The sequence below is a fragment of the Oncorhynchus tshawytscha genome, linkage group LG09, assembly GCF_018296145.1.
Source record: "Oncorhynchus tshawytscha isolate Ot180627B linkage group LG09, Otsh_v2.0, whole genome shotgun sequence".
NCBI classification, from domain to species: Eukaryota; Metazoa; Chordata; class Actinopteri; order Salmoniformes; family Salmonidae; genus Oncorhynchus; species Oncorhynchus tshawytscha.
The window spans coordinates 58,465,893-58,482,972 of record NC_056437.1 but is presented as its reverse complement, the minus strand read 5'-3'; the positions used below and the strand labels follow the sequence as shown (position 1 = coordinate 58,482,972).

The following is a 17,080-nucleotide window of genomic DNA, read 5'->3' as shown; positions in this document are numbered from 1 at the left end:
TAAAAGCAATGCTACCAAATACTAATTGAGTGTATGTAAATTTCTGACCCACTGGGAATGTGATGAAAGAAATACAAGCTGAAATAAATCATTCTCTCAACCATTATTCTGACATTTCACATTCTTAAAATAAAGTGGAGATCCTAACTGACCTAAGACAGGGAATTTTTACGAGGATTAAATGTCAGGAATTGTGAAACTGAGTTTAAATGTATTTGGCTAAGGTGTATGTAAACCTCTGACTTCAACTGTATGTGTAAAAAAGCTAACGTTTAAGTTCCTTGCTCAGAACATATGAAAGCTGGAGATTCAATTTTCCCAGTTCTTCAATATTCCCAGTTACAAAGTTTTAGGTTGTAGTTATTATAGGAATTATGACGCGTCAACTATTTCTCTATACCATTTGTATTTCATATACCTTTGACTATTGGATGTTCTAATAGGCACTTTAGTATTGCCAGCCTAATCTCAGGAGTTGATAGGCTTGAAGTCATAAACAGCACTGTGATTCAAGCATTGCTAAAAGCTGCTGGTAAACGCAGTAAAGTTTGAATGAATGCTTACGAGCCTGCTGCTGCCTACCACTGCTCTATCAAATTTCAAATCATAGACTTAATTATAATATAATAAACACAGAAATACGAGCCTTAGGTCATTAATATGGTCAAATCCGGAACCTATCATTTCGAAAACAAAATGTTTATTCTTTCAGTGAAACACGGAACCGTTCCGTATTTTATCGAACGGGTGGCAACCCTAAGTCTAAATATTGCGTTTACATTGCACAACCTTCAATGTTATGTCATAATTATGTAAATTCTGGCAAATTAGTTTGCAACGAGCCAGGCAGCCCAAACTGTTGCATATACCCTGACTCTGCGTGCAATAAACGCAAGAGGTAAAGGGGAACTCTCTCCGCCTTATCTCAGTACACTGGTCACGTGCTCCAGCAGGTGTATCTCACTGATCATCCCTAGAGCCACCACCTCATTTGGCCGCCTTTCCTTCCAGTTCTCTGCTGCCTGTGACTGGAACGAATTGCAAAAATCGCTGAAGTTGGAGACTTTTATTTCCCTCACCAACTTTAAACATTTGCTATCTGTGCAGCTAACCGATCGCTGCAGCTGTACATAGTCCATCTGTAAATAGCCCACCCAATTTACCTACCTCATCCCCATACTGTTTTTATTTATTTACTTTTCTGCTCTTTTGCACACCAGTATCTCTACTTGCACATGATCCTGATCATTTATCACTCCAGTGTTAATCTGCTAAATTGTAATTATTCGCTCCTATGGCCTATTTATTGCCTACCTCCTCATGCCTTTTGCACACAATGTATATAGACTCTTTTTTTTCTACTGTGTTATTGTTTATTGTTTACTCCATGTGTAACATTGTGTTGTTGTCTGTTCACACTGCTATGCTTTATCTTGGCCAGGTCGCAGTTGTAAATGAGAACTTGTTCTCAACTAGCCTACCTGGTTAAATAAAGGTGAAATAAAAATATATATTTTTTATAAAAAAAGAGAAGTGACACAATTTCCCTAGTTAACATGAATTTATTTTAACTAAATATGCAGGTTTTAAAAAAGGCATTGAAAAGGCAAAAAGGCTTTTAAGAAAGGCATTGATGTTTATGGTTAGGTACATTCGTGCAACGATTGTGCTTTTTTTGCGAATGCGTTTTTGTTCAATCATCCCCCGTTTGGAGAAGTAGGCTGTGATTCGATGATAAAGTAACAGGCACCACATTGGTTATATGCAATGCAGGACAAGCCATGTGTAGTTACGGGATTCATTTGTATGCATTTTGAACGAGGGAAACCGGTGGATTACTTAGTCTAGCGAGCCAATGAAACTGACTTTTTTGGGACATAAAGAAGGACTTTATCGAACAAAATACCATTTGTTATGTAGCTGGGACCCTTGTGATTGCAACCAGATGAAGATCTTCAAAGGTAAGTTATTTTGTTTATCGTTATTTCTGACTTTTGTGATGCCTCTGCTTGGTTGGAAAATGTATGTAATGCTTTTGTGTGCGGGGCGCTGTCCTCAGATAATCGCATGGTGTGCTTTCGCCGTAAAGCCTTTTTGAAATCTGATAACGCGGCTGGATTAACAAGAAGTTAAGCTTTTAAATGATGTATGACACTTGTATTTTCATGAATATTACAATTTCTGTCATTTAAATTTCGCGCACTGCAATTTCACCGGATGTTGTCAAGGTGAGTGGCCAAGTTTTGAGAATGACACAAATATTAATTTTCACAAAGTCTGCTGCTTCAGTTTGTATGATGACAATTTGCATTTTCTCCAGAATGTTATGAAGAGTGATCAGATGAATTGAAATTAATTGCAAAGTCCCTCTTTGCCATGCAAATGAACTGAATCCCCCCGAAACATTTCCACTGTGGTAAGTGAACATAACTCTTTAATTAAAGAGAGAACACTGAACAGAACTAAACAAAACAACAAAACGAACCACCCTTGTCACACCCTGACCTAACCAAATAATAAAGAAAACAAAGATAACTAAGGTCAGGGTGTGACACAGGGATTGGACTGCTGAGGACTGGGGTAAAGTCATTTTCTCTGATAAATCCCCTCTCCGATTGTTTGGGGCATCCGGAAAAAAGCTTGTCCACAGAAGACAAGGTGATTGCTACCATCAGTCCTGTGTCATGCGTCATGCCAATAGTAAAGCATCCTGAGACCATTCATGTGTGGGGTTGCTTCTCAGCCAAGGGAAGGGGCTCACTCACAATTTTGCCTAAGAACACAGCCATGAATAAAGAATGGTACCAACACATCCTCTGAGAGCAACTTCTCCCAACCATCCAGGAACAGTTTGGTGACAAACAATGCCTTTTCCAGCACGATGGAGCACCTTGCCATAAGGCAAAAGTGATAACTAAGTGGCTCGGGGAACAAAACATTGATATTCTGGGTCCATGGCCAGGAAACTACCCAGACCTTAATCCCATTGAGAACTTGTGGTCAATCTTCAAGAGGCGGGTGGACGAACAAAAACCCTCAAATCCTGACAAACTCCAAGCATTGATTATGCAAGAATGGGCTGCCATCAGTGGCCCAGAAGTTAATTGACAGCATGCCAGGGCAGATTGCAGAGGTCTTGAAAAAGAAGGGTCACACTGCAATTATTGACTCTTTGCATCAACTTCATGTAAATGTCAATAAAAGCCTTTCATACTTATGACATGCTTATAATTATATGTCAGTATTCCATAGTAACATCTGACAAAAATATCTAAAGTCACTGAAGCAGCAAACTTAGTGAAAATTAATTTTTGTGTCATTCTCAAAACTTTTGGCCATGAATGTACATGTACACACAAGCACTGACACACACAGGCAGAAATGTGCATTGATTACCAAATTCCACACCAAAATGTTTTGGTTAATTTTCCCCCTTAGTTCAGTTCGTTTGGACTGGTGTGAACAATATCCACATTCAGGAGCGCACTAAACAACGCACCTTGGTTCACTCAAAAAGGGTGGTCTCGGTCCGATTCCATTCATACGGTGGTCTAGTGCGCTGCAGGTGAGAACGCAGTCTGGACCAAACAAAAGAAAATAACTCCTGGCGGTGCAGTAGAACTATTATTTGGTTGTTTGGCGGCGAGCAGTTTCTTAAATGCATGCAGTAGCGTACCATAACTTGATATATCTGACACATTATGAGATTAGGGGGAGATAGAGGCTATAGCCTACCGGGTATTATAGGCTACTGAATATAGCCTATTTAAGTTGCGGTTAGAGTGGCATTTGTGCCGTTTCCTACCGCACGTTGTGTGAAGATCAAAGTTAAAGTAATAACGTTTGGGAAACACAAGTTATGCTGATTGATAATCAAAGAGCATTTTCCTCCAATAAACAAATTACTTGCATGAACACGTGATTTTGTTTAAGCATTTTAGTTTGTTGGACAATGTGAAACCAACTGGACCAAATAACAAAAATACTGTACAATGTTACAAATAATCAAACTCTGATTCGAACTATAGCTCAGAATTATATGTGAAAACACCCTTATTCTGTTAAAACATGTTAAAATCATGGGGCACTGTCAGCAGATAATCCATCCATCAGATCAGCTACAGGGAGAGTGCAGTGACCTCAGAGAGAATGCGGACATTCTGCTACCTGTGACCTTACGGATCAACAGGGAGAAAGCACATGGAATGAAAATTCAATTTTAAATTCCTTGACCTCAGGTCACGTGGCTAGCGTTACTTTTTATAGCTGGAACTGAATGTGCAGAAACTGAGGAAGCCTAAACTCCGAAATAATACAGGGAATGCTGAAGTACCTTTGAGCCTCTAATAGGACGGTGTGATGGAGCGAGAGATGGAGAACGGTAGTGAGACTCAGGGCACCACTCATCACACGGCCCATTTGCTGCCAGGCTCTGATTGGGGACTAACCCACTAAGTACCATGCAGTCAGGGTGGCACCTGATCTGCAAGTCCTTCCAGGTGCCAGTGTTGATGGAGCAACAGGCCAGGGGCAGAGAGACAGTACCTCCCCATTTCACTACTGAACACTACCCAGGACTCATCTGTTGCCAGGCTCTCATAGGGCTCACCCACTATTATAGTAACCTAGGTGCCATTCCAGTCAGGTTGCCACTTGATATATGAGCCCTCCCAGGTGCCAGAGTGGCTGATGCAGGCCAGGGGCAAAGAGAAAGAGATGCACCGCCTCCCCCAGAAGCCCTTGGCTCAAATTGCACTCCACCTGATTCACTTAGCCAACACAGAGAGGAGAGAGGACTATAATGGTATCTGAGTTACGGAAACAAAAAACAAAACAATTACATTTGCCTTTTATGGCTCAATTTACTGACGGAAATATATTTGCAGAAGAAACAAACATGATAGTCAGAGGGAGAGGAGGAGAGATGAAAGGTAGAAGGGAGGAATGGAGCATTTGACTTCAGTTAAGAGCTTTTGAATTAATTTTCTGGGGTTTGCCAAAAGAAATGTAAGACAAGCTAGCATATGAGTGCTAGAAATTCAACTATGGAAATTATTTTATTTAAGTGTGCCAAAAGCAAAGACTAGTGCAAGCTTGGGACATTATAAAAAACTCAGTTTTGAGCCTCCTTCAAAAGTGAAAGGTAACAAGAGAGTCTTGATACTAAATTATACAGACAGTAACTGGTGCAGCCATGAGAACAGCCAATTCAGCTGAATCACTGACAGTAAAAACACAACACAGCCAAGTGAGGTGTCCACACAGAGTTAATATATCCAGCCGTGCTCAACCTGCCAGGCCACATGACTGCACATGAAGGTGTGTGTGACAAAGTTGACATTTTGTCTGCACCCTGTAGAATTCAATGATTTATATATATACACTAGATGACTGACAGTGGCCGTTGTTTTGAAGCCACAGACTCCATTTTAGTACTCCCCACCATTGTAAAAAAAGATTTTGGAAGCTAAAGAAATGCATTTATTAATTACTACATGAGTTCTTGCCTTGTTTATTATATTACAGAATATTAATGCAGGGAGGGGCAATAAATTTAAAAAATGCGGTGGGCCCTAAAAGCAATTTGCGGGCCAGAAAAGGGGAAGTTATTTGAAAATATACTGTGCCATTTGAAAGTATTCAGACCCCTTGACATTTCACACATTTTGTTACGCTACAACCTTGTTCTAAAATGGATTAAATCGTTTGTCCCCCTCTTCAATCTACACACTATACCCCATAATGACAAAGCAAAAACAGGTTTTTAGAAATGTTTGCTAATTTATCAAATAAAATAAATAATAAAATATCACATTTACATAGGTTTTTAGACCCTTTACACAGTACTTTGTTGCGGCACCTTTGGCAGCGATTACAGTTTAGAGTCTTCTCGGGAATGACGCTACAAGCTTGGCACACCTTTATCTGGGGAGTTTCTCCCATTCTTCTCTGCAGATCCTCTCAAGCTGTCAGGTTGGATGGGGAGCATTGCTGCACAGCTATTTTCAGGTCTCTCCAGAGATATTTGATAGGGTTCAAGTTTGGGCACAGGCTGGGCCACTCAAGGACATTCAGAGACTTGCCCCGAAGTTACTCCTGAGTTGCCTTGGCTGTGTGCTTATGGTCGTTGTCCTGTTGGAAGGTGAAACTTCACCCCTGTCTGAAGTCTAGAGCGCTATGGAGCAGGTTTTAATCAAGGATCTCTCAGTACTTTGCTCCGTTCATCTTTCCCTCGATCCTGACTAGTCTCGCAGTCCCTGCCACTGAAAAACATCTTCACAGAATGATGCTGCCACCACCATGCTTCACCATAAGGATGGTGCCAAGTTTCCTCCAGACGTGACGATTGTCATTCAGGCCAAAGAGTTCACTCCTGGTTTCATCAGCGGAGAGAATCTTGTTTCTCATGGTCTGAGTCTTTACGTGCCTTTTGGCAAACTCCAAGCGGGCTGTCATGTGCCTTTTACTGAGGAGTGGCTTCCGTCTGGCCAATCTACAATAAAGGCCTGATTGGTGAAGTGCTGCAGAGATGGTTGTCCTTCTGGAAGGTTCTCCCATCTCCACAGAGGAACACTGGAGCTCTGTCAGTGAGACCATCGGGTTCTTGGTCACCTCCCTGACTAAGGCTCTAATCCCCTGATTGCTCAGTTTAGCCAGGCGGACAGTTCTAGGAAAAGTCTTGGTGGTTCCAAACTTCTTCCATTTGAGAATGATGGAGGCCACTGAAATGTTTTGGTACCCTTCCCCAGATCTGTGCCTCGACACAATCCTGTCTCAGAGCTCTACGGACAATTCATTCGACCTCATGGCTTGGTTTTTGCTCTGATATGCACTGTCAACTGTGGGACCTTACATAGACAGGTATGTGCCTTCAAAATCATGTGCAATCAATTGAGTTTACCACAGGTGGGTCCCAGTCAAGTTGTAGAAACATCTCAAGGATGATCAACGGAAACAGGATGCACCTGAGCTCAATTGCGAGTCTCATAGCAAAGTTTCTGAATATTTATATTAATAGCGTATTTTTTATAAATTAGCTAAAAACCTGTTTTCACTTTGTCATTATGGCATATTGTGTGTAGATTGATGAGGGTAAAATGTATTTAATCCATTTTCATATAAGGCTGTAATGTTACAAAATGTGGAAAAGGGGAAAGGGGTCTGAATACTTTCCGAATACACTGTATATATATATATATATATATATATATATATACAGTGTCATGTGCAATCAATCAAGTATTCAGACCCCTTTCCCCTTATATATATATATATATATATTAGATGACCTAAAGTATGTGGACACCTGCTTGCCGAACATCTCATTCTAAATCATGGGCATTAATATGGAGTTGGTTCCCCCTTTGCTGCTATAACAGCCTCCACTCTTCTGGGGAGGCTTTCCACTAGATATTGGAATATTGCTGTGGGGACTTGCTTCCATTCAGCCACAAGAGCATTAGTGAGGTCGAGCACTGATGTTGGGGGATTAGGCCTGGCTCACAGTCGGCGTTCCAATTCATCCCAAAGGTGTTCGAAGGGGTTGAGGTCAGTGCAGGCCAATCAAGTTCTTCCACACCAATCTCGACAAACCATTTCTGTATGGACCTCACTTTGTGCATGGGGACATTGTCATGCTGAAACGGAAAGGGTCTTCCCCGAACTGTTGCCACAAAGTTGGAAGCACAGAATTGTCTAGAATGTCATTGTATACTGTAGCGTTAAGATTTCCCTTCACTGGAAGTAAGGGGCCTAGCCCGAACCATGAAAAACAGCACCGTTGTTGCTCCTAGACATTTCTATTTCACAATAACAGCATTTACAGTTGACTGGGGCAGCTCCAGCAGGGCAGAAATGTAACGAACTGACTTGTTGGAAAGGTGGCATCCTATGACAGTGCCACATTGAAAGTCACTGAGCTCTTCAGGCCATTCTACTACCACTGTTTGTCTATGGAGATTGCATAGCTGTGTGCTCGATTTTATACACCTGTCAGCAACAGGTGTGGCTGAAATAGACGAATCCACTAATTTGAAAGGGTGTCCACATACTTCAGCCACGGTACACCCTGGCCCTGCTGATAAGCTTCCCTGATGTTTTCCTGAACTTTCCAATACATTTTTGATACATTTCAATCACTCAGCCTACTGATGCAAATACACTTTTATTTTTTAACATTTCCCATAGGCTATTCAAGTAATTTAGAGGTGAAGGAAATGCACACCTATTTAGGCGTGGTGCTGGCTAGCGGAGTGGAACACTTCGAAAGAATTAAGTAGAGACGCATACTCTAGGAGCTCTGATGCAAAAACATTTATGTCCAATGTTTCGACAGACAAGCTGTCTTCATCGGGGTATAATGACAAACACTGCGGGATGACTAATTTACATAGTGTCAAAAGACACACAGTTGTCTGTAATCATGACCGGGTGTGACCTGATATCATTGGTTAAATCTCATATATTAAAATAGCATACAAAAAACATAAATGGTTTGCGTACGATCATAGATACAATTTGGCTACATAAGCCTACAAACATTTACAATAGCAAAATCAAAATCAAAATAATCACAAGAATGGCTTCAGATTAGTAGTCTCCACTCTTTTCATTGGCCTATGCCATTGGTTGCATTTAAAACAAATTTTATTGATATCAGTATGTCAGTGACAGAGTAGTCTGTCATTTTGGTAATTTGTGTGGTAATAAAAAAAGTGTGTTCTTCACAATGCATGTTCTTTCTCTGTCCATAGTCTGGTCTATTTCGGGCAACACGCCTGTCTCTCCCTCGCTCCCTGCCGCTACCCATCTTAAGTGGCTCTGTCCTCGATTAGAACAGAAAAGAGAGAACCGGAACACCAACAGACTCACAGCCACAAATTGCCCTTCTCACATACTGTATATCAAAAGAGGACCTAATTTATTAAGTATTTTCTTTAAACTCGCCATTGGTTACTTAGCAGCTGGGCAGCGCTCACATGCGCTGACCACTACCCCACCTCCATCCCCCGCTGACTGAAAGGCGCACACACACACACACACACACAGCGCAGGAAAGGGAGAAGCACGGCGCGTTCAAAACACACACAATACAGATAGAAACTTACACACACACACACACACACACACACACACACACACACACACACACACACACACACACACACACACACACACACACACACACACACACACACACACACACACACACACACACACACACACACAGAAGAGAATTTGAAAAAGGGGCTTAGAGTCACTTACAAAGCAGTTGAGCACAGAGCAGGAGACCCTTGCTGCAAGGCTCATGACGAGAAGAGGAAGCAGGGCTGTGCCCCTGAGACACACAGCCTACAGAGAAGCAGTAGCAGCAGGAAGAAGGGAGAGCCACGGGCCGGCATTACCATCCTCAACACTCCTACTCCCTCCACACCTATCCGCCTCCGTATTACCCCCACACTGCCCCAGGAGGTGCTATACACCCCCACCCTTAGTCCCCCCCCCCTCCCCCAGTGAGGGGGATGAAAACCGAGAGAGGGAGTGCTGGTGCCTGGAAAGCCCCCCTGTTGCTCAGACCAGGTTGGGAGGAAGCGAATGATAGTCCATAAGAACACACAGAGTCCACTGAAATAGCCCACAAAGAGGAGGATGAAGGACAAGAAAGGGAGAGCAGGTGAACTTACTAGACGTGAGCGGAAAAATGAGGATGCCGTGAGTGTGAGGAGAGACAGAGGAGAGAAAGAAACAGAGAGCAGGAATTGCCTGATGCTAAGCTCCACCCTCGGCATGCCATGCGCATCTCCACCCTCTCACCCAATTACGTGCTCTTGCTTCACTCTCTCTCTCCATCACATCCTCCCTACCTACCTCTTCCCTGTTTACCCTTCACCGAGATACATCTCCTCCTACGCAGTCAGGCAGCCTCCTCAGCAACGCGTCAGAGCAGCATAGACCGTACCGCACCACTGCTGGATGCTACAGCCAGCACATCACACACCACACCGCAACGCAGCATATGCACTACGCATGGGTAGAGATACACACACGCACAAATAAACGATCAGAACATGTCTTCACAAGGCTATATTTAACACCTCACACTAGTGGTTGTTTTTCACAAGGGTTTGTTTCTTACATTGATTACTCTGCATCAGAAGGCACAGACACACACTGGGGAGGATGGGGTCTCTCGCTGAAACAGTATCAAGCCGACTGACAGTGTGGTACGGTAGGTTGGAGCAGAACATGGAGGGAGGAGTGGAAGAGGAGTGAGCCTATGCAGAGAACTCCAGTGACAGCATTCTACAACAGAGCTGCCCCCTCCTTGCCCCCTCGCCTACCCTCCCTCTATTCTGAGTTTCTCCTTGGTGCTGTGTGTGTGTGTGTGTGTGTGTGTGTGTGTGTGTGTGTGTGTGTGTGTGTGTGTGTGTGTGTGTGTGTGTGTGTGTGTGTGTGTGTGTGTGTGTGTGTGTGTGTGTGTGTGTGTGTGTGTGTGTGTGTGTGTGTGTGTGTGTGTAAGCATATACAGTGTCCCCTAAGCCAGAGGGGCACACACACTACCACGGTTGAGTCGTGACTTTGGGAGGAGCCATTCTTTTTTTACCTTCTAGAGTCATCCGAGCAACACTGCACACAAGAACCTGCAGTGTAAGCTACTGTACCTACATTTCAACTGTATACACATCACACACAGTTCATTAATCAAGATAACACTGCAATCAATGTATTTTTTATTTTATTGTGTATCAATAGAATACACTTCCCTACTAGTGCATTGCAGCATGCCCCATTGACCTTAGACAGTAGTGCAGCCAATACTGATCCAGCCCCAGCCTTTCCATCAGTCCCATTATCACAATGGCCCGTGATGTATTTATAAGATAGGAATGTACTGTATAATGTCATGTATAGAGCTGAAATCACCCTCCATTGTTGAGGATAGACAATCATATCGATTCGACACAAATAATTTGTGACTGTTCTGTAATGTCCTAAACAGACCCTGCCTGGGCTCTGGTCTATATGGATGCTGTGTCCTCTCTCTGTGATGTAACAATAGACTGGAGGGTACCCTGACTGCTAATTGGCTGTGAGTGACGGCCCATGGCAGGCAGGCAATAGCGTGGATCATGACTCGCTAACAGAGAGGAAACCTCAGAACACCCAGTTAGGGGGATGGGATACGTGGATATATGGATGGCTTCTGGTGCATGACAGAGTTTTATTATCATAGGGTGTGTTCGTGATTTCAATCTGGAGTGCCAGAATGTGCTCTGGGTGTTTGTAAATTCAGGGCGTTGTCATATTGTCCTTTTGTAAATTCAGAGCGTTTCGCTCTCGGAGCGTTCCGAGCGCAAACTAGACGCTCTGGCCGAGGAGTAGGGTTGACCTGAGCGTAAATTAATCAGTTATTCTGTGCTCTGCCTCTGGCACAGTGAGACGAGAGTGCTCTGAAATCGGAGAAGACAGCCAGAGTGAATTTACGAACGCACCCATAATGTACTGTATAGAACCGACTACAGCCACAATGTACAGTCGTAGCCAAAAGTTTTGAGAATGACACAAATATTAATTTTCACAAAGTTTGCTGCTTCAGTGGGATATTTAGATTTGTCAGATGTTACTATGGAATACTGAAGTATAATTACAAGCATTTCATAAGTGTCAAAGGCTTTTATTGACAATTTCATGAAGTTGATGCAGAGTCAATATTTGCAGTGTGACCCTTCTTTTTCAAGATCTCTGCAATCCGCCCTAGCATGTTGTCAAATAATTTCTGGGCCACATCCTGACTGATGGCAGCCCATTCTTGCATAATCAATGCTTGGAGTTTGTCAGAATTTGTGGGTTTTTGTTTGTCCACCCGCCTCTTGAGGATTGACCACAAGTTCTCAATGGGATTAAGGTCTGGGGAGTTTCCTGGCCATGGACCCAAAATATGGATGTTTTATTCCAAGAGCCACTTAGTTATCACTTTTGCCTTACGGCAAGGGGCTCCATCATGCTGGAAAAGGCATTGTTTGTCACCAAACTGTTCCTGGATGGTTGGGGGAAGTTGCTCTCGGAGGATGTGTTGGTACCATTCTGTATTCATGGCTGTGTTCGTAGGCAAAATTGTGAGTGAGCCCACTCCCTTGTCTGAGAAGCAACCCCGCATATGAATGGTCTCAGGATGCTTTACTGTTGGCATGACACAGGACTGATGGTAGCGTTCACCTTGTCTTCTCCGGACAAGCTTTTTCCGGGAGCCCCAAGCAATTGGAAAGGGGATTCATCAGAGAAAATGGCTTTAACCCAGTCCTCAGCAGTCCAATCCCTGTACCAATTGCAGAATATCAGTCTGTCCCTGATGTTTTTCATGGAGAGAAGTGGCTTCTTTGCTGCCCTTCTTGACACCAGGCCATCCTCCAAAAGTCTTCGCCTCACTGTGCGTGCAGATGCACTCACACCTGCCTGCTGCCATTCCTGAGCTCTGTACTGGTGGTGCACCAATCCCGCAGCTGAATCAACTTTAGGAGACGGTCCTGGCGCTTGCTGGACTTTCTTGGGCGCCCTGAAGCCTTCTTCACATCATTTGAACCGCTCTCCTTGAAGTTCTTGATGATCCGATAAATGGTTGATTTAGGTACAATCTTACTGGCAGCAATATCCTTGCCTGTGAAGCCCTTTTTGTGCAAAGCAATGATGACAGCACATGTTTCCTTTCAGGTAACCATGATTGACAGAGGAAGAACAATGATTCCAAGAACCACCGACCTTTTGAAGCTTCCAGTGAGTTATTCAAACTCAATCAGCATGACAGAGTGATCTCCAGCCTTGTCCTCGGTAACTCACACCTGGGTTAACGAGAGAATCACTGACATGACGTCAGCTGGTCCTTTTGTGGCAGGACTGAAATGCAGTGGGGATGTTTTGGGGGGATTAAGTTCCTTTGCATGGCAAAGAGGGACTTTGCAATTAATTGCAATTCATCTGATCACTCTTCATAACATTCTGGAGTATATGCATATTGCCATCATACAAACTGAGGCAGCAGACTTTGTGAACATTTATATTTGTGTAATTCTCAAAACTTTTGGCCACGACTGTACGTCAAACAGAGGTGCGTCAACTGGCAATGGGGACCAGATTAAACTAAAGTACCTTCTCACTGTATCACTGAATACATTATGGGGTTAGATGGTTGGGTTGTGCCTTCTTGAACATTCCCTTGGCCATATATAAAGTACCAGTCAAAAGTTTGGACACACCTACTCATTCTAGGGTTCTTCTTTATTTGGACTATTTTCTACATTGTGGAATAATAGTGAAGACATAACAACTGTGAAATAACACATATGGAATCATGTAGTAACCAAAAAAAGCTTTATAAAATAAATAAAAAATATATATATATTTTCTATTTGGAATTCTTCAAAATAGCCACCCTTCGCCTTGATGACAGCTTTGCACACTTTTGGCATTCTCTCAACCAGTTTCATGAGGTAGTCACCTGGAATGCATTTCAATTAACAGGTGTGCCTTGTTAAAAATGTATTTGTGGAATTTATTTCCTTCTTAATGCATTTGAGCTTGTGTTGTGACATGGTAGGGGTGGTACAGAGAAGATATCCCTATTTGGTAAAAGACCAAGTCCATATTATGGCAAGAACAGCTCAAATAGCAAAGAGAAACGACAGTCCATCATTACTTTAAGACATGAAGGTCAGTCAGTGTGGAACATTTCAAGAACTTTGAAAGTTTCATCAGCTACAGTCTCAAAAAACATCAAGCGCTATGAGGATACTGGCTCTCATGAGGACCGCCAAAGGAAAGGAAGACCCAGAGTTACCTCTGCTGCAAAGGACATGTTCATTAGAGTTAACTGCACCTCAGAAATTGCAGCCCAAATAAATGCTTCACTGAGTTCAAGTAACAGACACATCTCAACATCAATGATATTTGACCAAGAAGGAGAGTGATGGAGTGCTGCATCAGATGACCTGGCCTCCACAATCACCCGAACTCAACCCTATTGAGATGGTTTGTGATGACTTGGACCGCAGAGTGAAGGAAAAGCAGCCAACAAGTGCTCAGCATATGTGTGAACTCCTTCAAGACAGTTGGAAAAGCATTCCAGGTGAAGCTGGTTGAGAGAATGCCAAGAGTGTGCAATATATTTAGATTTGTTTTTGTTTAACACTTTTTTGGTTACTAAATGATTCCATATGTGTTATTTCATAGTTTTGATGTCTTCACTATTATTCTACAATGTAGAAAATTGCAAAAATAAAGAAGAACCCTTGAATGAGTAGGTGTATCCAAACTATTGACTGGTATTGTATTTGTGCAGCTGTGCACTTTATGTCACTGTAGCTGTGCAAATAGGGAATCATTATATGCCCTCCTGTGTTTCAATAGCGTGTTTGCTGTCACTTGCGGTAAACGCATGCAGGCCTGTATGATATCTGGTAGGGTTATGCTTCGATCCCAATGACAGCTTCTTTGTGCAAATTGGACGCAGCATCATCAGGATATGTATGCTACAAATGTTCAACATTCACCTTCTACTACCATTTCTGTCAAATTGTATTTTCCTGACTAAATGTCATATGTTGTTTCTATGTTTTTATGCATGATATACTGCAATTATTTTTTGTGAAAAATATTTTACAAATAAAATCTAACCGGCATTACCCATATAAGGCACAAATGAGCTAAACTAGCTACCCTGTTATTATTTGGGGATGAAGGGCAGTGGGCCAGCGCAGCCTTGCCTCCCGGATGACACCAAGACTGTCTTTGTTAAGGAGTAACGTGCCTTCACCCCTGACTACTAACATTACAAGGCCTTTCAGTATCTCGACAACCCAACAGCAGAGTGAGACTGGAGAAATGCCAGCCCAAAACTTCTAAAGCACACCACATTGCACAACATATACATATATGGCAGGGGTAGGCGGGACGATTTTTGTCCAGGTGGAAGGTTGGGAGGAGGGGTACACAGGAAATTTAAAGCCCAAAAAGAGATTGTATCTTAAAATTTAAAAAATGTATACAATTGAGACACGATCACATATTGTGGGAATGCTTGGGGACAAAATACAAATCTTGTCTGAAGATGTGGGCTCGGTAGTGGCACAGATGAGCTCAGCCTACAAAAACACAGTACATGACAACCGAGAATATGCATCCATTATAGCAGACATCGTTATGTTGTTGGCAAAAAAGGGGATTGCATTTATTTAACCTTTATTTAACTAGGCAAGTCAGTGAAGAACAATCTCTTATTTACAATGATGGCCTACTGGGGAACAGTGGGTTAACTGTCTTGTTCAGGGGTATAAGAGATTTTTACCTGGTCAGCTCCTGGATTGGGATTAGATGCAGCAATCTTTCGGTTAGTGGCCCAACGCTCTAACCACTAGGCTACCTGCCGCAGGGCATGAGGCATGATGAGCCCGAGACCTCCAGCAAATGGGTTGACTTCTTAGAAATGTCCCACTTCCACACAAAAAGAGATGTGGCATTTATTGCCAAGCTACACACGTCACTGAATCTCACCAGCCACAAAACACAAAATGAATTCATAGCCATTGTGGCTAAAAAATAAATAATTTGGGAGGTAGTGGCCAATGGCTTTTTAACTCTAATGGTTGACTAGGCACGCAGCTACAAAACAGAGGACATGACTGTGTGTGCCCGTCACAGAAAACAAATGGAAGTTCAAGAACGGTTCATGGGCTTTCTTCGACTGTTCAGAGCGGGCAAACGCAGAGGTCATATACACCCACATCAAGCAGTTCCTGCAAGAGCACAGTATTTCCAACCTACCTGTGGTTGCCCAGTGCTAAATGGAGCCGCTGTGCCATGGCTGGCAAAGTGAACGGAAAACGCGCCAGGAACATACAGCGGCAGTCTACATTCACTGCATGGCCCACATGCTCAATCTGTTGTTGGAGGAGGCCTACACAGTTAACCGGGCAGCCTCGCGGTTTTCTGCCATCTTGGAAAGCCTTCTTTTTTTACAGCCAGGTACTCACCATGCCCTCCTAGAGATGGGTCAGGGACGGCCATCTTCCCTGTCACTTCTCCACATCAAGTGACATTGCCAAAACTATAGACCCAGAACAGCTTATCTACGCATATGATGCAAAGACCTGATGTTGGATGCTGCTCCATTAGGGTAAAAGTGTTCTTTTTGAATCACTGTTGCTTTGGCCACTACTATGCCATTCATAGCCATGTAGCTTTGGTTTGTAACCATAATTGCTTTCCAGAACAAAGTGTTTCAATATTTGTTTGTTGAATTTTATGAAAGCTGCTGGACGTTGATATTCATATTATATAACTTTGATTAATTCTCAGGGTTTATTGTGTCAAAATAAAACAAATTGTCGTTGTCCACACTTTAGTGTTGCTGCATTATAGGCACTTGGAGAGCTTCATGGCCTTTGTCCTTTGCATTGGTCTTGGTCTGGGTTGAACGTTGATTTTCATGAGAGAGCGGGATCAGTGACCCTGACAAGAATCCCAAGGCCATGATAATACAGTTATGAACATAATGAACAGATTATGCCAGTCATGTATAATTAACAAAAAGCCTTTCTCTGCTAAAATGTGTATAGGCCTAGTTTTTTTCCCTCTTACAGTTAAGGTTCGCAGACATTGCACCGAACATAGATCTAGCTTTCGCCTGCCAATCATTCAGCAAGCATCATTTTAGGGACCACCTGCTGTAGATGTTTGACTGCCGACATTTTTCACGTGATTCTACATGTAAAATTGGTGTGCAAATTACATTGAGGTGCTAAGTACTCTCGGCCAGCCAACGCTATTGGCGTCTCTGAGACCTTACACGTGACAAGAGTTCAGAAGTGTTGGTTTTATTCTTTTGTGAGAGACCAATAAAGGAATTGACAGATTTGCCTATTCTTTCCTAAACTGTAGCCGATATGCCTGTGCTATTTTGTAGCATAGCCCACTGACTGTGTACATTCCTGTTTGGTCTGGTCCTGCAATTTGATTGATGCACTTGATTTTATTATATTATGTACTGCACCCGATTTGATGTTGGCCTACTTTTAATATACGATGTCAT

General features: G+C 42.8%; 1 protein-coding gene across 5 annotated transcripts in view; it reads right to left on the bottom strand.

Annotated features, from left to right (window-relative positions):
- The window catches only part of LOC112258344 (myotubularin-related protein 4), a 95,392-nt gene extending 85,378 nt beyond the window's left edge, over positions 1-10,014 (bottom strand). For 3 of the 5 annotated variants that reach the window (XM_024432668.2, XM_042327119.1, XM_024432667.2), the window contains exon 1: positions 9,684-9,800. In XM_024432668.2, the coding sequence (XP_024288436.2) occupies positions 9,684-9,788 (105 nt within the window). In that variant the 5' untranslated portion in view covers positions 9,789-9,800. Of the gene's footprint in view, positions 1-9,264; positions 9,801-9,867 lie in introns of those variants that run through there. The other 2 variants (XM_024432666.2, XM_024432663.2) reach the window with 2 other exon arrangements.
- Positions 10,015-17,080: the final 7,066 nt, after the last annotated feature.